The sequence below is a fragment of the Eupeodes corollae genome, chromosome 2, assembly GCF_945859685.1.
Source record: "Eupeodes corollae chromosome 2, idEupCoro1.1, whole genome shotgun sequence".
In the NCBI taxonomy this organism is placed as follows: Eukaryota; Metazoa; Arthropoda; class Insecta; order Diptera; family Syrphidae; genus Eupeodes; species Eupeodes corollae.
In genome coordinates this window covers 42932147-42953112 of record NC_079148.1, presented here as the reverse complement: position 1 = coordinate 42953112, position 20966 = coordinate 42932147, and the positions used below count along the sequence as shown (strand labels likewise).

The 20966-nt window shown below is 35.1% G+C and overlaps 2 protein-coding genes across 2 annotated transcripts; one reads left to right on the top strand and one right to left on the bottom strand.

Moving 5' to 3' along the window:
* Positions 1-583: 583 nt before the first annotated feature.
* Positions 584-2614, bottom strand: LOC129946576 (cytoplasmic polyadenylation element-binding protein 1-like). The gene has a single exon (XM_056056816.1). It carries the CDS (start codon positions 2474-2476, stop codon positions 1163-1165), a length of 1314 nt encoding a protein of 437 aa, XP_055912791.1. The 5' UTR covers positions 2477-2614; the 3' UTR covers positions 584-1162.
* Positions 2615-6940: 4326 nt separating this feature from the next.
* LOC129947101 (vacuolar protein sorting-associated protein 4) lies at positions 6941-20005 on the top strand. The gene is made up of 7 exons (XM_056057533.1): positions 6941-7100; positions 7513-7664; positions 7741-7873; positions 18210-18929; positions 18999-19083; positions 19240-19383; positions 19457-20005. Exons 2-7 carry the CDS (start codon positions 7529-7531, stop codon positions 19556-19558), a joined length of 1320 nt encoding a protein of 439 aa, XP_055913508.1. The 5' UTR covers positions 6941-7100; positions 7513-7528; the 3' UTR covers positions 19559-20005.
* Positions 20006-20966: the final 961 nt, after the last annotated feature.

Genomic DNA, 20966 nt, shown 5'->3' with positions numbered 1-20966 from the left:
AAACTTGCTAACTTCATCCACAAATATTTATTTGTTTTTAATTTTTATTTTTTAAATCCCATAAAGAAAAAATTGTATTGTTTTTGCGCTATATTTATAACTTCCGACTTCCTGCGAACGGTCAATTAATCAATACATAGGAATTCAAATGTTTCCAGTCAAATAACTTCGATGTGCAAAATGTGAAAGCAAAATTTGTATTCCGCAACTATACACACGGCCCACTTCAAATTCAATCATCAACCGCTAACCACATAGACTCTCTTCAAACAAATCTCTAGCTGTAGGTAGTTTTTGAATGATGATGAATCTTACTAATGAAGACGCACATCACAAATTGATTGTCATCTCCATAGTAAATTTACATCGCCAAATCTTTAACATAAAATTCAAACTTAAAATCCAAATTCAATAAAAATAAACATTCAATCCAAACCAAGCACCAAAACAAAGCCAACCAACATTTTGTTTGCATAAAAGTAATTTTATTTCCTTTTATTGAAATTGTTTCAAATAAAAACATTTTGTTTTTTTTTTTGAACCAGAAAAGTTTTAATATTTTATATTTTTTTTATTTTTTTTTTTTTAATATTAAAACAAAATGAGTATTAAATTTTATTCTCTTAAGAATAAGAAATTTATATAATGTTTCATACATAATGAGAAGTCTATATTACAAAAATTTGAATAAATCAAACTACATAAATATATTTACATTGTGAAAATAACAGAAAAAAAATATATAACAATATTCCAATAAATTGAAAGGTATTTGCTTTTGAAATAGTTTATTTAATAATTAAAACATAAGTTGTTATGTTTTAAAATTAATATAACATATTAAACAATGTCCTCTTTGCAATGGAGGACACTTTATACATATGTACGTACATCATACCATGTATCGCTAATTTAAAAATCGAATTGCAAAATGTGTTATAACTTAAATTATCAAAAACGTTTCATTTTTGAAAATTAAATTAATGAAAACAATCAAAATCAAAAAATGGAAAACAAAATTTTCACACTTAAAATAATATAAATAAACAATTAGTCTACCAAAATCGCCAATTAAATAAATAATAACAAATAAAAACTGAAAAAAAAATAAATAGTTTTTTCACAAAAAAAAGAAATGTAAACAAATAAATAACAATCTTTCCTAGGGACTTGGTAAATCGAAACCAAACAATGTGTCCGATCGGGAGCTGCGTGTGAGCGGCTTGTGAAGCTTAAAATCATAAAACGAATGCTGCCATTGCCAGCAAGTCCGGCAAAAATAGCGAAAGCAGGCCAGCTCCCTGCAAAAGTACGGCCCATGTTGCACGCCACACAATGCGCACAAAGTGTCCTCCAGATAGGGGTCAACTTGAATGGTCTTTGTGAAGATAGTTGTCTTGATCTTAATAAAGCCAGCTGATACAGCTTTCATGTAAGAGCGGCTGTTATTGAAGGTCACGCGACCCGATCCGATGGGATACTTGTATTTGTCCGTATCGATGCCTGCATAAACAACTCCGTCAAACATGTCATTCATTACCTTGGCCAGTCCCTCGGCGGTCAGTTTGCCATGTAGGGCTCCCACAAACACAGTTTTGCTCGGATTCAGCTTCTGATGAGTGGAGGTGACAAAGTTCGAATCCGAAATGGTCCATGGGATGATCTCTACCTGCTTGGCACGAATACGACCAGACGATATGTGAAAGTAGTAATTTCCAGCAGTTTCTGAGCAAAACTTTGATGTGGTGCAAGCTGCCAACAGCTCCCTCACTTTTGTCTCTGCCTCGAATATGATGTAAGCATATCCTTTCGGTTGGACAGCGTGCTTGTCTCGTCTGGGCCATTCGACTCGTATTCTGCCAAAGGGTTCAAATAATTTATTGAGTGATTGCTCACTCATGTCCCATGGAATGCCTCCGATAAAAACTTTCTGCGAATAGGTCGTAATGCGATAATTACGAGGCTGAGGCAGGATTCCATTCCATAGATAAGGAATCTTGTGAGCACTCGTGTATTTCTGGTCCATGTCCTCTTGCAGCTGAATCTCTGGATCAAAGTTAAAGTTCACGTCATTGGTTCCATTGCAATTGGACAATGGTGACGGAGGGGTAAGTGGCATTTTCATGTGTGACCTTGACATTTTAAACGGACCACGTGTTTCCGAATTGGCATTGCCATTGGAATTCGAATCTCCGTTGATACTACACCGAATTTCTGGAAATTCATCAACAGACGATGTTGGTAATTGAATTGGCGGTGGGGGTTTCCGTGGTAAAAATTGTTTTTTATTATAACCCCGATTCTGGTTCTGGTTCTGGTTCTGGTCAGACAATTGGTTATCATTATATTCGAACTCATAGTTTGTTGAGGTTAAAATATCAATCATATTCTGGATATTATTTTCGATGTTATACTTATTTTGTCGAATTAGTTTACTTGTGTCTTGGCACGAATTATACCAATTTAATAAAGCCATGTTTGTAGGTTATAAAAATAATGAAAACTTACACAATTCCAGAACTTTTTTTTTGTATTGTTAAAAAAATTAGTTAAATGTTAATGAGACCAGGACCACGACCAGTGATCTACTATTTAAAATTTGACAAAGACCATTTAGGAACTGATGACCAGCTTCTAAAGTAACAGACGATTAACGGAGGATATTATCGTTGGAGTAAACAAATGTGCAAAACACATATAGTGGAGCTCTTAGTAGGAGCTTATAGTGTAGCATAGAAGTTGTCTTAGAACATATTTTGAGTTCTTGTTCAAGGCAAATTTTGAAAGCTGTAAAAAAATATTAAATTTTATTGAATTGTTTGTGCAAAGTTTATGTTTTATGAGAAAAGCTTACAGTGGGGTAGATTATTTTTTAAATTGATGTTAAAATGCATAAAAAGATCTCAGATATGAAGATCACTTTTTGACAAAATTATAACTAGGTAAAAGAGAACTAGGGCCTAGTGGGCGATTCATTTCATTGATGGAGGAGACCTACTTTTTTTATACCGAATACATTATAAGTGGCAAAAGCAGGGATTATACTTAAGACCTTTGGCATGACGAACTACTTATGGTTATGTAAAGGGTTAAAAGACTATTCCAGTGAATACATTTACGAGCAGGTACTACTTATAATAAACTGCCAGTCTTATTTATATACGCTGTATAGAAGCTGCTTAGACTTGCAATGTTTTTAAATAACACAAAGCTATATTTAAAATGGTTATGAAACATTAAATATAAACTATTCATCCGTGGAGACTTGATAAGTTTTTAAGGAAATTTCAATGAATATGATTTTGAGCCTCTTACAAAGTACCGACAAAGCTTTAATCACTAGAATTTCAGCAAGAATTTCGCAAACATTTGGTAGATTTTATATTCAGTCGAAATAATTGAGTTTTTTTCCAATTTCATAAAAGAATGGAATTAAACTCCAACTAACCAGTTTATATAGGGTCTTTCAATAAAAAAGCTTAATTTTGGTGTTTTGAAACGAGAATTTTTAGGTGATGGTATATTTTGGCCTCGTCTTTAGTAGGCAATCCTTATAAGTTAATTTTTAGATACCTTTTCGAACGACTTTGATAGCTCAATTCAAATAGCTGTCAAAAAAAGTAAAACCACTTTAAGCTGTTCAAACAAGCTAAACTAATAAAAGGGTTTACAGATACCCTATCTACCTGATATTTAATGTAGTCAAGTGGCTTTCATGATGGCTACAGCACCATACCTTTTTCACGAATTTTTCTATAACCCACTTGCAGATTTGCTGCTGAATATGTCTTTGATAACTTTACAAATTTCATTATTTTCCTTAATGTCTTGAATCAATTGTGGAGCATTGGAATACATCTTCTATATGTGCCCCAAAAAAAAGGAACCGTGACTGCAAAATGTTCATCATTTATAAAATTAATTTTAACGATTTCCATGCGTTTTGAAAATATGACAATTTCAAAAATTACAGCCACTCAAATCAAGTTTTGATTGGAGAACCCACTAAATATGAACTTACTTACTTACTTACTTACAGTGGCGCTACAATCCGGGGCTGACCTGGGCCTCAACCAACATGCGTCTCCAGCCAGCTCGGTCCCTAGCTAGCTGTCTCCAGTTTCGCACGCCAAGTTGGTTGAGGTCCTCTCCCACCTGGGTACGCCACCTGAGTCGCGGTCTTCCTCTACTGCGCCGTCCCTCGGGATTGGATTCGAAGACCTTCCGGGCTGGAGAGTTGATGTCCATTCGCTCTACATGACCTAGCCCTCTAAGCTGTTTGACTTTAATTCTGCTAACTAGGTCAGTGGCGCTGTACAGCCCGTACAGTTCGTCGTTATATCTTCTCCTTCATTCTCCATCTATGCGTACGGGACCAAAAATCACCCGAAGAATTTTTCTCTCGAAGAATCCTAAGACGCTCTCATCTTTCTTTGACAGGGTCCAGGCCTCAGCGCCATAAATGAGAACCGGGATGATGATGAGTGTCTTATAGATGGTGATTTTACATGCTCGAGAGAGGACTTTACTTCTTAACTGCCTTCTAAGTCCAAAGAAGCAGCGATTCACAAGAGTTATTCTTCGTTTGATTTCAGCGCTGGTGTCGTTGTCTGTGTTAATAGCGGTACCTAGGTAGACAAAGTTCTTAACTACCTCAAAGTTATAGCTGTCTGTAGTGACGTTTTGTTCAAGACGTCGTTGTTCAGTGTTCTTTTTTGATAACAGCATATACTTGGTCTTGCCCTCATTGACCACTAAACCCATCTTCTTCGCTTCCGTCGCAATGCTCAAAAACGCTCCACTGACATCACGCTTTGATCTTCCAATTATGTCAATATCATCTGCGTGTCCGAGTAATTGGATGGACCTTTGGAAGATTGTGCCTCTAGTGTTGACGGTTGAGTTTTGCACAATTCTTTCCAGAACGGTGTTGAAGAAGTCGCATGACAGTGTCTAAAACCTTTTTTGACATCAAATTCAGCGTGCATTCTGAATCGTCATTCTGCACAAACGGATAAGTTTGACAGGGATGCTGAAACTAGACATTGCTCTGTAGAGCTCTTCCCTATAGATGCTGCCATACGCGGCTTTAAAATCGATAAAGAGATGGTGGGTATCGATTTGAAGTTCCTGGGTTTTTTTCCAAGATCTACCGTAGTGTGAATATTTGGTCGATAGTGTACTTTCCTGGTCTGAAACCACACTGATAAGGACCAATTAGGTTGTTGACGAATGGCCATAATACGGCAGAGAGGATCTTATACGCAATGTTAAGGAGACTAATGCCTCTGTAGTTGGCGCAATTTAGAGGATCTCCTTTCTTATGTATACTATTCGGGTATACTATTCTGAGATTCCACTCATCGGGCATGCTTTCTTCCGACCATATTTTGCAGATGAGTTGGTGCATGCTCCCTACCAAGTCATCGCCTGCTGCTTTGAATAGTTCGGCAGCGATGCCGTCAGTTCCAGCAGCTTTGTTTGACTTCAGATAAGATATAGCTATCTTCACTTCGTCAAGGTCGGGTAGACGGAATTGTTGATCTGCGTCGCCGAGGTTGAGTGGTTCTATCTCCCTTACTGCGGAATTCAGTTCGTCATCGCCGTTATATAATTTGGAGAAGTGATCTTTCCATATTCTCAGCATCGACTGAGGTTCTACTACGATGTTCCCCTGATCGTCTTTACAGGCTTCGGTTCGTGGCTGGTACCCTTGGGAGGTTTTTTTACCTTTTGGTAATATTTACGAACCTCATTCCTGTTGTGATATCCCTCTATCTCCTCGATCGCGCGCTTCTCATGCTCTCCTTTTTCCCATCTAAGAAGCCGGTGTTCCTCTCTCCTTTTCTGCTCGTAGAGCTCGCGAGCAGCTCTAGTCCTTTTGTGCAGCGCCGTTTTGTATGCCTCTTGTTCCGCTGCGTGCGCTTGCCGGCATACGTCGTCAACCTAGCACATCAGAGGCGGCATCTCTGATGGCTGCAAGGCAATGTTGTCACTGGTTTTCATTGGACTCCTTAAGAGGTTATTAGAGACTCGATCGGAAAAGGACATGGCAGTCTCTTGCGATTGTAGCCGTCTAACGTCGAATCTTCTCACAGTACTTCCTTGTTTTGGCTTGGATCGGGATATCCGTAGCCGTACCTTGGCTACAACGAGAAAGTGGTCCAAGTCAATGTTGTCCTCTCGGAATGTTCGGATATCGTGTATACTGGAGAAGTGTCGTGCTTCGATCGCAATGTGGTCAATCTGGTTGACGGTTGATTGATCAAGAGATTTCCATGTCCCCTTGTGGATATTAAGATGTGTGACCTGCGTACTAGCTATGAACTGCTTATGGCAAACTTCACGTTGATGATTTAACGCTACTAGCCCTTCTGTAGGTTTAGCAAAAATATGGAGCAACTTTTGAACTTGTTTTTTTTAAATTGTGTTCATTTTATCGAATTTTTTAATAATACTTATTTAGTTCCTTTGACAAAAAAAAATATTATTGAGGTTATTATCATTAATTAACTATCATTTTATCCTCCAAACCTTCAAATCTGCAAGAAACTAATTTTAAGAATCTATGTCTAGTATGTCAATGCGGAGAACGCTTTATTTCTTAAATGTCTGTGAACAAGTATTTTTTGAGTTAGTTTTCCGTGACAAATTTTGAATGGGGTTTCCATAAGTAAATCTCAAATAAAAAAATAAATCAATTTATTTTGCCCCATGGAGTGCAAAAACAGGTGAATTTCGCGTTTTGACAGATCTAGATCAAGAATAAATAGATTTATCTTACCCATGAAAACCCGCATAAATCTCAAATTTGACACTAAAAACGCAATAATTGCATACTTATAGGAAATGAAAGTAATTTTAATTTTAAATACAGTCACTCAAACTTTAACCTAATACAGTTTGACAGGCATTACCTTCGCCGAATCCAGTTTTCGAACGCAGCCACTGAACAAAAACATAAACGTCAAAATCGTCATTTTCATTAAATTTCGCAAAAAGTGGTGTAAACGCTTCGAAATTCAACAAAAAAAAAGTCCGTAGTAGTTTTTCGTTTCTTTTTTTACGTTTTTAATATAGTTAATTATAAAGTTAAGAAGGTAAATACCATTGAAAATCTACAATCTCCCTTATGGGTTGCTCATCGAACAAAATGTGTTGTGATTTATCAACAAAAACCCGTCTGTCTGGATCGACCATCATCCGTCCCAACTTCTTTTTTGTTTTGGAAAATAAAAATAAAATCTAAATTCTTCCCCAAAATTTCCTTCATTTAAATGTTAAGTGATTAGAAAATCTACAAATTTTGAATCTTACAAAAAAAATCAATTAATTTTCTTTTTCGTTTTCGTTTGTGGTATTTCAATCAGACGAATGGGTCCTATGACATCACAACAGCACAATACAGCACACTGCCCATCATTTGAGTCATTCTTATTCGACGAATATAAATTATTGTACTCTACATTAACAACAACTTTTCTAACCTTTTGGTATGGATTTTCTTTTAAGATCATCAACCAGATAAATGGCTGCTGGAACAACACTTCAAAAAGCTATCGATTTGGTGACTAAAGCTACAGAGGAGGATCGCAATAAGAACTATGCTGAAGCATTACGCCTTTATGAGCATGGAGTGGAATACTTTTTGCATGCAATCAAATGTATGTGGTGGCAGAGGAGTTTTAATGGAATGTCTCTTTTTTATTCTTTTTGTTTTGTTTTTTTTTTTCTCTCTAGATGAAGCTCAAGGAGAGAAGGCAAAGGAATCGATTCGGGCTAAATGTCTTCAGTACTTAGATCGTGCCGAGAAACTAAAGGAATACCTTAAGAAGGGCAAAAAGCCCGTTAAGGAAGGTTTATCTGCTTCAAAGTAAGTAAATTCCTTTTTTCTTTAAAAGTTTAAAGGAATGAAAATGTTCACAACAGTCCACTTAGAATTAGGGCTAAGTGATTTAGAATTAAAACTGATAAGTCATAGATTTTTCATGTGTTGCTTACTTACTTACTTACTTACTTACTTAAGGTGGCGCTACACTCCGGGGCGGACCTGGGTCTCAACCAACATGCGTCTCCAGCCAGCTCGGTCCCTAGCTAGCTGTCTCCAGTTTACCACGCCAAGTTGGTTGAGGTCCTCTCCCACCTAGGTGCGCCACCTGAGTCGCTGTCTTCCTCTACTGCGCCGACCCTCTGGATTGGATTCGAAGACCTTCCGGGCTGGAGCGTTGATGTCCATCCGCTCTACATGACCTAGCCCTCTAAGCTATTTGACTTAAATCTGCTAACTAGGTCAGTGTCGCTGTACAGCCCGTACAGTTCGTCGTTATATCTTCTGCTCCATTCTCCATCTATGTGTACGGGACCAAAAATCACCCGAACAATTTTTCTCTCGAAGCATCCTAAGACGCTCTCATCTTTCTTTGACAGGGTCCAGGCCTCAGCGTCATAAATGAGAAACGGGATGATGGGTGTCTTATAGATGGTGATTTTACATGCTCGAGAGAGGACTTTACTTCTCAATTGCCTTCTAAGTCCAAAGAAGCAGCGATTTGCAAGAGTTATTCTTCGTTTGATTTCAGCGCCTAGGTAGACAAAGTCCTTAACTACCTCAAAATTATAGCTGTCCATGGTGTCTTTTTGTCCAAGACGTCGTCTTTCAGTGTCCTTTTTTGATGTTACTGTGTTGCTATCAACAATAAAAAATACTATCTTATTACAGCCCCGTCTAAGAAGATCATATCTAGCCATATCTTTCATAACCTTTCATGTGTGCGAGTTATGTTGTAAGGGATATAGGTGACCTTCAGTTTAAAGCCGAATTCGAACGGTTAATTTGACAAAGCACTTCTCGCGACAGGACTTATTCTTGGAGGATTTGTCAGTTCCTCGCAAAAGGCAGTACCCATGAAAAAGAAACTTTAGATGGCAGAGGCAGGGTTTGAACTCAAGCTCTCTGGCATGCACTAACCATCAAGTTATCTTAAAACCGAATGCTACTTTTAACGAATCCCAAATTCTTGGGCAAATATTTTAATTTGGATAAAATCTCTGAAACTTTTTTGTTGTAACTTAAAATACGAAGGTGCCTGTGATACCTGTGACACTTTCATAAACATCTCAAAATTCTCAGTATATCCATCACCAACCATCGCTTGTGAAACAGTAACATACGATTTGTATCCAAAAGCTGTTTAGGTTTTATAAGATGATACAAGTAGTCTCTGATTTGCCTATTATCTTTAAAACTTTATATGGCCAAAGCCTGATTATAACTCCCACTCTGGGCTGTTGCCCATAATTACCTTTGTAATTCTCTTTTCTACCCTTTTCCAACGTATTTTAAGGGATTTTTCTTTAGTGAAATTTGTCGCCTTAAATAATGCAACTGTAATACTCGCGCTTTCAGAAGTGCTCATCAATATACCACACGTGTGTCGTGTATGTGCCCTCAATCCCAACTCTGTTGTTTCTGTGAAAGATTGTAGGATGTATTACTACACTTTATCTATCCCTACCATTGCAATCTTCAAAAATTCAAAACCAATGTGCATCTTTTTGAGTATATAGCACAGAAAGGGCACTAAAGACCCTTTCACTGCGCAAGAAGAATTTCGTTATTTGCTCTAAATTTTAATTTGGCATTTATTACTTTGGAATTTCTGTAATGGATGGTCACAGTTTAAATAACACTTTTTATAATGCTTTGTGATTGAAAGGCGACACTCCCAGCTTTGCCATCAGTTCTTCCAGCTTACAAAATATTGAAAATATACAAAATTGTAATCAATATGCTGTATATAGGAAAGATCGTTGTTCAACGAAAACTGGTCTTAATAGAGGTGGTGGAATTATTATCGCCATTCAAACTAATTTTATTTCGAACCAAATTGAATTGTAATCAAGCAATAACGCCACTTGTTTTAATTAATTGTTAAAGTGCATCTTAGAAAAAATGTATATTTATAGATATCCGCTAGCTACATTCCACCTGGAAGCCCATTAGATTTATATAATATTCACACTGAAAATTGTCGTAATTTGTTTAATTCCTTAAATCCATCTGATCATATAATTTGTTTGGGGGATTATAATATCGGTGATGTAAACTGGAAATTTGATGCTGAAGATAAATGTTTAATTCCTTTTAACGTTAAAACTGAAATTGAGTGTTCTGTAATAGATTTTTACAGCCAGTTTAATTTATTGCAAAAAAATAATGTTCCTAATTTATTGAATCGCATACTAGATTTAGTATTTGTTGATAATGAGCTAAAAGTGAGCGTTGACAAAGCTCTTTCACCGGTGGTTCAAAATTCTCAGCATCATATTAGCCTAGTCATAGATTTTAAGCTCTTAGCCTATTTTCAAACCACTAATGATATCGACTATTTTTTTGATTATAAGCATGGTAATTTCGATGCAATGAATTTATTTTTAAATGCATTACCGTGGGAGTTCATAATAGAAAGCCAAGATCTGACCCAAGCGTTCGTATCTTTTAAAACTTATTTAAAACAAGCATCTGAAAGTTTTATTCCGAAAAAAAATAAGTAGAAAGAATTCCAACCCACCATGGTATAATGACAGACTTTCTAAGCTCAAAAATAAAAAAATTAAAGCATAAACGCTACAAAAAAGACAAAAATAATTTGGTTTTCATATATTTCTATGTACAATATATGCAGGTTCTGTGAAATAAGGTACTTATGGCTTTGATGATTGTGAGTTAAACGTCGGTGCTATCGAGGATTAGTTCATCTTAGACTTGGTACAATTCAGAATTAAAATAATTTATATTCCATGGCGCAAAATTTTAAACGATTATTAAAAATAACAAAATGGCTACTTTAACTTTGACATTTAGTAATTTGTTAAATCCATATGATTTCTGAGATTTTGACATTTCTAATTGATAGATCCATTCCGTTTAAATTTAGGTTTGTTTGCTTTGGTTCTTTTCACGATCTGTCATTGTTAAGACGTGTTAAAATGCACCGGTTTTTTGGTTACAAAAACCTTTATTGCGAAAACCAACCCATTGGCAGATGCTATAGAATTTATGAATTGCAATACAAATCGGTATTGCGAAAGTGAATTGATAAAATACCCTATTGTGAATACATCCATTTTATAAGTGTCAATGTGCATTTTATTTTCCTTGACGTTTGTTTTTTTTTTTTTTTTATGAATTTTGCATTTTAGATCGACCCATACTTTTCTGAAGTTCGTTCTGAAGAACCTAAGCTCTAAAATAACTCACAATTAGCTAAGCTAATTGAAAAGTATTGAGAGCAAAAATTATCCGAATCAGTTCAGACAATCTTAAGGTTTTGAAAATTAAACGCACTGTTATTATTTTTTTCTTCGGGGTAGGATCATTGATAAATTTCCTCCTGGTGATTTCTTGACTTTTTTAGAAAAAAGTATTTTCCCTTTAACGAGTATTAATAGACCTATCAAAATTGCATAGTATCATCTCATTCTAATACAATATTTGAGCGATCAGAGCAAAACTTTGAGCTGATTATATTCTATAAACCACTTGAGGAAATTTGCTACTTTCTTTCTTAACAATTCAAATCACAAAAAAAATAAGTGATGTTGACTTCGATCAGCGATTCGATCCTAAACAAATTGATTAAGCTCTGAACTACCTCCGAGCTTGAAAAAAAAAACATATTTTTTCAAAATCCCGTGGTCTGCTCAGATCTAAAAAAGGAAACTCACATTTCTGACATTTCAATTTAATATATCTGCTCTGTTTAAATTTAGGTTTGTTTGTTTTGTTTTGTGTCATGAACTGTCAATTACATATTCCTTTGGGAATACGACCATTTTATGAGTGTCAATATGCGTCGCAGAGAGATATAACAATAGTTTAATAATAATTTGTTTTGTTTGCCTAAAGTAGATTGGCGGCTGTCTTCAAAATCAATTTTAAATTTTTAGTTCAAATGAAAAAAAAAAATAAGTGACGTTGACGTCGATTAGCGATTCGCTTGTTCAAGCTCTGAATATTCAAATTTTGTGCTTCAACACATTTGATCTAAAAATTAAACATATTTGTTCAGATCTGCTGAGAGCTAAAAAAGGAAATGCCACATATGATTTCTGACATTTGAAATTAGTAGATTCCTTCCGTTTAGATTTAGGTTTGTTTCCTTTGTTTTTTTTTTCTATGAACTGTAACTTTTAAGACGTGTTCTAATACAGCGGTTTTAATCAAATGGTAACAATAATTATTTCACTAAAAAGAAAAAAAATAATATTTTAAAAAGCCCTTAGAATAGATCTTTTTTTATATTTAACGGGCACTCAAGGGGTTATTAATACCCTTAACATGTTTAAAGTTTAAACACAGTGTGAGCTTTAGGAAAATAAGGAAGGATCAAAAAGGAGATACCGATGCACATTGGCCTTAAAGTTTTGAATCACAAAATGATAGGGAAAAGCATTCCACATTCTCGATGTGCGGTTAAAAAAAAATCTCTATTCTTGAAAGTACGTCTGAAATTGAGCTCAAGTTTAAACTGCTGTGTATTCCTAGAAGTACGAGTATTGCTGCTGAATTGTTTGAAAGAGGGGGGGGGGGAATTCAACTGACTAATTTGACAGAACACTTTATAAAATATCGGTAGAGTAACGAAAGGCATGAAACATTGCGGCGGTGTTCGAGTGGCGTAATTTGTTCGATTGTAGTTCTATCGCCTATCATTTCAAAGCTCTTTTTTAGTATTGTGTGACATTTTAAATGGTTTTTATTTGCCATTGTAAACGGAGTCATTAGAGCTCCTTGTTGTATAGTGGATGAGAAAAATCGTTGGTTCCAAAAATAATAAAAGGTGTGAAATTGTTTGGAAACATAAGAGAGACAAATATTTTTATTCAAGTAGATAATTATTTTGTATTCAAAATTCATCATTGTACACAAATAGTTGCTAAATACAGGATCATTGAAACCTCTTTAATATTAATTCACGCTTATAAGACCTTTTAACATCTCTAGGCTATCAAAATTCATCAGACTGGAATAAGGTGTACATTCAATTATTGTCGTCGTCGTCGGTCTTGTCGGTGAGTAGGTAGGATTAAATATTAAATCCCTCATGTTGTTTATCAAATGGGAAAGGTATTCAATATTTCCCTAAACACACATCCCCGATAAAATGTACCTACATACGAGTATCTTAATTTGAATCGAAAACAACAAAAATACAAAAAGAGTTCATAACAATTCCCATGCACATAAAATCGCTCGTTCGATTCCATGAACTCCCAACACCCGCTGGTTTCAATACGATCCATCACAGAACTATCTTGTAATCAAAAAGTCTTTTGATGTCTTAAACATGGTAATTATGTTTCAACAGTTGAATCCAAAGTTAGGAAGGACAGCAAAACCTTTTGGAATTTTATTAACTCCAAAAGAAAATTTAGTGGTTTACCAAATTGTATGGAGTTTTCGGGTTCTATCTATCTATCTGCAATCTTTTTGCAGATTTTTTTTATTCTGTTTACGCAGTTACGTCTTCTAACGAGCTTCCTGAATTTACTCCATCTAATGTAGTTGATCTAGGAATTATTCAGTTAGAAATATCAGAAGTACTTGAAGCGTTAAATGGGATTAATGAAAACAAAGGACTTGGTCCAGATAGTATATCTCCCAAGATAATCAAAAAATGTGCAACGTCCCTCGCGTTACCTTTGTTGATAATTTTCAATAAGTCTCTGAAGACAGGTAAATTTTTAAATGAGTGGAAAACATCGTACATATCTCCGATTTTTAAGTCTGGAGCAAAGCAAAAAAAAAGTAATTACCGACCAATATGTAAGTTATCTATTATTCCTAAAATGTTTGAAAAAATTGTATGTGATAAGCTCACTTTTCTTACTAAACAAATAGTATCCGATTCTCAGTATGGATTTGTTTCCGGCAGATCTACAGCTACAAATCTCACTATTTTTTGTGATTTAGTTGTTAGTGGATTTGAAAGTGGTCTCCAGACCGACATCATCTTTACTGACTTTGCCAAGGCATTTGATAGAGTTAACCATGAAATATTATTATATAAATTGTCCAAACTTGGTATCCTTTCCATACTTTTAGAATGGATACGTTCGTATCTTACAGATCGAACCCAATTCGTTAAGATACACAGATATGTTTCAAAATGCATCCCTCAAGGATGTCACATTGGTCCTTTGTTCTTTAATTCGTTTATCAATGATATTCCTGACATTTTCCAGCTTTCCAGGTATTTATTATATGCTGACGACGTAAAAATATTCAGAACTATACATTCTCTAAATGATTGTTATTTATTGCAAGAAGATTTATGTGAACTTGCATCATGGTGAAATAAAAATCTCCTTTTCTTAAATGTAGCCAAATGTCAAAGCTTTATATGCTAAAGGAAAATTGCACTTATAGTATTTGATTACACTATCAATAATATAACATTAGATAAAGTAACTGAAAAGAAGGATTTAGGAGTCATATTTGATAGGAAGTTCACATTTAGTAGTCACATTGACTATATGGTTAATAAAGCATATAAAATGTTGGGTTTTCTAAAAAGGAACACTAGAGAATTCTCCGATTCATATGCTCTTAAATCTCTTTATATGGCTTTTGTGAGATCTACCCTGGAATACTGTTGCGTGGTTTGAATCCGTACTATGCAAATCATTCATTGAGAATTGAAAGGGTTCAGATAAGTTTCACAAGATATTGTTTTTTTTTTAAGCTAAATTGGAACATTATTATGCCCGCATATAATGTGAGATGTTTGCTTTTTGGTATGCAAACGCTTGAGGTCAGAAGAAAGTATTTTTCTATTATGATGATAAAGGATATGGTTAGGTTAGGTTGGGGTGGCTGTCCAGATATCATTGACACACGTAGACCTCAAGGGTCCATTGTGATACCACTAATGAGGTTACTCATGGGAGAGTAATGAATTTAAACAAACCATTTTGTACTTTTAATAAAGTTAGAGAGACGTTTTGTGTAAAAAGCGCTACAGTAGCCTTTTTGACTCTTTCATCAATATTTGCTTTCCAATTTGTCTAAAATGAGGCCTAAATATTTAGCTTGGTCGGAAAAGCTTAATGGGTTTCCTTTAATCTTGGGTGGGCTAATCTGAGGAATTTTATATCTTCTCGAAAAGAGTATTAATTCTGTTTTGTGTGGGTTGACGTCCAATCCACATTGCTTAGCCCATTTAGTTAGCCTGTTTAGGGCATTTTGTAGGAGTTCCGAGAGAACTTGGGGGTGCTTCCCAGATACGGATATCGCAACGTCGTCAGCATATGCAATCACCTTAAAACCCTCTGCTTCCAATGCTGTAAGTAGGTCGTTTACTACCATGTTTCATAAAAGAGGCGAAAGGACTCCACCTTGCGGAGTGCCTCGATTCACCGATCTGGTGGTAGTAAAACTTCTCATGTTAGAAATTATTGTCCTGCTTTTGAGCATGAGACTTATAAGATCTATGAGTGACTTCTCTAATTTCAGCTTATCCATTGCTGTTGTGATCGCCTGGTAACTGACGTTGTTGAAAGCTCCTTCAATATCTAGGAACGCTACCAGGTTATATTCTTTGTATTCGAGGGAATGTTCAATAGTACGTACCAGCGAGTGAAGTGCTGATTCTACTGATTTTTCCTTAGAGTAAGCATGTTGAGCTGTGGAAATGAGACATGGTTTTAAATTATGTCTGATATAAATTTCAATCAATCTTTCCAAGGTTTTAAGAAGGAAGGATGATAGGCTGATTGGTCGTAGATCTTTAGGGTTAACGTGTGAGGGTTTCCCTGCTTTGGGAATGAAGACTACTTTTGCCATTCTCCAGGCTTTGGGAATATATCTCAACCTTACACAGCTTGTCAGAATGATTTCCAATGGTGGAGTAATCATGTCTGAGCATTTTTGTAGTTCGGCCGGAATGATTCCATCTGGTCCTGGAGATTTATATGGATCAAAGCTGTCTATGGCCCATTGCAGTTTTTCCCGCGATATTAGATCAACTAAATCGCTTGTAGAAGCTTGAGACTCTGATGTTAAGTCGTTGAGTATGTTAGAACTACCTGGAAAGTGGGTGTCTAGTAACAGATTAAGAGATTCTTCATCTGTGATAGTCCACGTGCCTGTTTCTGTCTTTAAAGCACTAGGTATTGTTGGACTTTTTGAGAGAATTTTCCTGAGTCTTGAGGCTTCTGAAGTATTTTCTATTTTACCACAAAAATTTCTCCAAGAAGACCTCTTACTCTTTCTTAATTCTTTTTTATATTGCTTTAGAGCTTGTTTGTATAAGTCCCAGTCAGAAGGAGATCTAGTGTACTTAGATCTGTTGAAGAGTTTACGACAGCTCTTTCTGAATGGTTCTAGTTCTTTATGCCACCAATGAGGTTTCTTTTTACCCTTTAAAATGGTTACAGGGCATGAAGTTCTCATTGATTCATTTAAGGCTTCGGTGAGATGATTCACAGAAAGGTCTAGTTCATCTTTACTGGAGGAGCTTTTAAGAAGGTTGTGATTAAGCAGTTGTGCTAGTACCTCCCTATAACGCTCCCAGTTTGTATTCCGGTGATTTCGAAATCCCGTAGATGTATTTGCTACATCTTTGAGCTCAAACTGAATGTATTTGTGGTCAGAAAAGGAATTCTCTTTTGAGACATGCCAGTTTAAATATGATTTAATGATAAAGGATATAGTAAGTAGTCACATTATGTGTCCTTACTTGCTAGAGGCAATACAATTTTTTTTCCCAGTAGAGGCCTTCGTATAGGCTTTCATTTAAGGGGGTATTCTGGTCTAGAGACATGAATTTTATGTAATTTTTGAAGTGCTGTAGAAAAAAGCAAGCTACAATTTTACCATCAATTTTTTTATACATTATTTATTCACATTAGAAGCATACAAAAAAAATAAAAAAGTAAAAAAAAAAAAAAAATTCCGTTAGTTATCAGCTGATAGAGTAGTGCGTCTCAAAAATTTGGTGCGTGACCATACCCACGATTTTAACTCTCCTAGAAATCTGAAATCAAAAACTAAAAAAGATTATTAATCTACAATAATGTCGCAATGTCTGGAACTACGGAAAAGTTACAAACATTTTTTTTTACAAAATGGCGGCTGTCTAAAGAAAAATACAAAAAATTTACCATTTTTTTTAACATTATTCGATTTGTTAAAAATAGTAAAAATAAAAATTTGGGGATGGCCGTAGTTCCGGACGTAGACAAGTCCCTAAAGAAGACTTTCTTAAAATTTCAAGTAAATCGGTTCGGCAGAACCTGAGAAATCGTGGGTATCAGATTCAAAAAGACAGTTCTGAGAAAAACGCGTTTAAAGTACCCCATTATGTCTTTTGTTCTATTAGTTGCAGCCCAACCGATTTGGATGGCTGCTCAGCAAAATACTTATTTCTCCGAAAATAATTTGAATTTGGGAAAATCCTCTAGTAGACATATTCTTAAATAGTTAAACTATGAGAATATGAAAAGAAAAAAAAATCGATTTTTTTTAATTTCTAGACCAGAATACCCCCTTAAGGGAGACTTTTTCTAGAAGTAATTATGGTAGAATGATGCGTTGCATCAGAGAAACCAATGCCGAAATTGAAAAGAGAAACCAATGCCGAAATTGAAAAGATAGATATTTGTATGCACAGTTCACGAGAACCTTTTAAAAAACATGTAATGTTTATTTTGTTATTTCATTAATTATTGTGATATATATGTCAAATTTATGTTTTCTGTACTTATTTTAAACATTTATTATATCTCTAAGTTACTATTTTTCGTTATTTTTATTTATATTTATGTAATCTAAAAGAGAATGTTAATCTCAGATTGATTGATGAAATAAACTTAAAACTTAAAACCTTTTACGATGTTAACTATATGGACATTTCTAACATCAAATAGTTCAGTGTTGTTCTTACCGATTGGTATGTCCAGCAAGATGTCCCTATTATCGTCCCGGAAAATCGGATGAGCTTAAAAGGGTTGCCGATTTACAATATGGCTTCATATAGGTTGTTTTTTACAAAATCGATGAAATATTGGTCGAACACCAAATGAATCTCCAAAAAATAAGTTGATAAAGGTTCAGTGTTTAAAAATCATTGACAGCAACAAAACCATCTTTTGCTATTTTAAAAACTCATAGTTCATTGTAACCATCTTTTTTATTCTCTTTAAAGGGAAGACAAGGATAAAAAGAGTGATAGTGATTCAGATGGCGAAGATCCGGAGAAAAAGAAGTTACAAAGCAAGTTGGAAGGTGCCATTGTCATTGAAAAACCCCAAGTCAAATGGTCAGATGTTGCCGGTCTGGAAGCAGCCAAAGAAGCTCTCAAGGAAGCTGTAATTTTGCCCATTAAATTTCCACATTTATTCACTGGTAAAAGAATACCATGGAAAGGTATCTTGCTCTTCGGTCCACCTGGTACTGGTAAATCATATTTGGCTAAAGCTGTTGCCACCGAAGCAAATAATTCGACATTCTTTTCGGTGTCGAGTTCTGATTTAATGTCAAAATGGCTTGGTGAATCTGAAAAGTTGGTCAAGAATCTATTCGAATTAGCCCGCCAGCATAAGCCAAGCATTATATTTATCGATGAAGTTGATTCAATGTGTTCGGCACGTTCGGACAATGAGAACGACAGTGTGAGGAGAATTAAAACAGAATTTTTGGTTCAAATGCAAGGTGTTGGTAATGATACAGATGGAATTTTAGTTCTTGGAGCTACCAATATTCCTTGGGTATTAGACTCAGCTATTCGGAGGCGTTTTGAGAAGCGTATTTACATTCCGCTGCCAGAGGATCATGCTCGATTGGTTATGTTTAAAATTCATTTGGGTAATACGACACATGTGCTCACAGAAGATGATTTAAAAGTTCTTGCCAGCAAGACTGATGGGTAAGGTTCATTTATAATGATGATGATGATAATTTTAATGAGTTCATGTATTGCTTTTGTGCATTATAGATACTCAGGAGCGGATATATCAATTGTGGTTCGTGATGCTCTAATGGAACCTGTCCGAAAAGTTCAACAAGCTACTCATTTTAAGGTAATAAATAATATATTTTTATATTGGAAAGAATTCAGAAACAGAGTCAACACTTAAAGACTGCCAAATATTCCCATGTTAGCTGAGGAAGAAACTTAACAGTTGCAATAAAGAAAAAGTGCGGAATTATAAATTATATTTTGTTTGTTGTTACAGAGGGTTAGAGGCCCATCACCTCTTGATAAAAATCTTATTGTTGACGATTTGCTAACACCTTGCTCACCAGGTGATCAAGGAGCATTCGAAATGGCATGGATGGATGTCGAAAGTGATAAATTATTTGAACCTCCCGTCACAATGGTAAGACTAATATAATTCCATTTATCCAAAGAAAAATGTTTCTAAAAATTGTCTTTTTTTTGTTGTTGTCTAGCGTGACATGTTAAAATCACTATCTCGTACCAAACCAACCGTCAACGAAGATGATCTTAAGAAATTAGAAAAGTTCACAGAAGACTTCGGTCAAGAAGGATAGTTGGTTTTTCTCGTTTTGTTTGTTTAATTAAAAAAAAAACAGTCCCTCTTATTGACAACAATTGTTATCCATATAAAAATATCAAGAACAAAACAAAAAAAACTTTATCGAATTCAAAACATTAAAATTGTTACAAGAACTTTTTACAATTATACTTTGTCCACATTTTAATTTTGTCTTTTTTTTTCTTTTGTATTCAATTTTTAAAAAATGTAGGTTTTTTTGTATGATATCCACATTATATGCCGAACCATGCAAAGATTTTTTTTTTATTTTTTTAAGTTAAACAAGAAAGAAGATAGCATTGATTTTTTTAAAATTAAATTGCAGCCTGTTTGTGAGCTTCAAAATGAAAAACTTATGTTAAATTTATGTATTAAATAACAAAAAGAAAAATCACTTAATTTTAATATAAAAATATAATACATTTATCTATTTTCGAATTTACACCAGATTTTTTCTTTATCAAGTGACAAATTCTCATTTCAGTAATTCATTTTTACTTTTTTGTTGTTATTTAAAAAAAAATCTTCTGATGAATTTTTCAAGAAGTAATATAGAACCAGAACCTATTAATTTTCTATATAGAAGAAGAAGTAGCAGGAACATTTTAGATTTAGCGGTTTCTAGCATCACTTATAATAATGTGTTGCCCGATGATCGCCCCTATCACAGAGTCCCTCGTAGCGAGTCCCCTAAAAATTTGTTACGTTACGAATACGAATACATTTACATCATAAGCCCCGAACGAAAACATGTTTTTAACATCTTGGATCTTGATGACAAAGTGTTGGACTAATCTATTCAATTTACTTTTCTCCAGCTTGAGGTGTCCTTAGAAGGTGGGCCTAGGCTATTTAACTCTGTGTCTATGTCTAGTTTTGGCATCCCTGTCAAACTTATCCGTTTGTGCAGAATGACGATGGAGAATGCACGCTGCTTTATCAAGGTCGGAAAAGATCTTACCGATGCATTTGATGTCAAAAAAGGTTTTAGACAAGGCGATGCACTGTCATGCGACTTCTTCAACATCGTTCTGGAAAGAATTGTGCAAAACTCAACCATCAACACTAGAGGCACAATCTTCCAAAGATCCATCCAATTACTCGGATACGCAGATGATATTGACATAATTGGAAGATCAAAGCGTGATGTCAGTGGAGCGTTTTTGAGCATTGCGACGGAAGCGAAGAAGATGGGTTTAGTGGTCAATGAGAGCAAGACCAAGTATATGCTGTCATCAAAAAAGGACACTGAACGACGACGTATTGGACAAAACGTCACCATGGACAGCTATAACTTTGAGGTAGTTAAGGACTTTGTCTATTCGCTATTCCGCTATTAATGCAGACAACGACACCAGCGCTGAAATCAAACGAAGAATAACTCTTGCAAATCGCTACTAATT

What these genes read in the sequence shown, in the direction of transcription:
- LOC129946576 (XM_056056816.1), bottom strand. Translation starts at nt 2,476, where the DNA reads ATGGCTTTATTAAATTGGTATAATTCGTGCCAAGACACAAGTAAACTA.
- LOC129947101 (XM_056057533.1), top strand. Translation starts at nt 7,529, where the DNA reads ATGGCTGCTGGAACAACACTTCAAAAAGCTATCGATTTGGTGACTAAA. An exon ending in AACAAGCTACTCATTTTAAG is followed by an intron (nt 19,084 to 19,239) that starts GTAATAAATAAT and finishes TTGTTGTTACAG; the next exon opens with AGGGTTAGAGGCCCATCACC. An exon ending in TTGAACCTCCCGTCACAATG is followed by an intron (nt 19,384 to 19,456) that starts GTAAGACTAATA and finishes GTTGTTGTCTAG; the next exon opens with CGTGACATGTTAAAATCACT.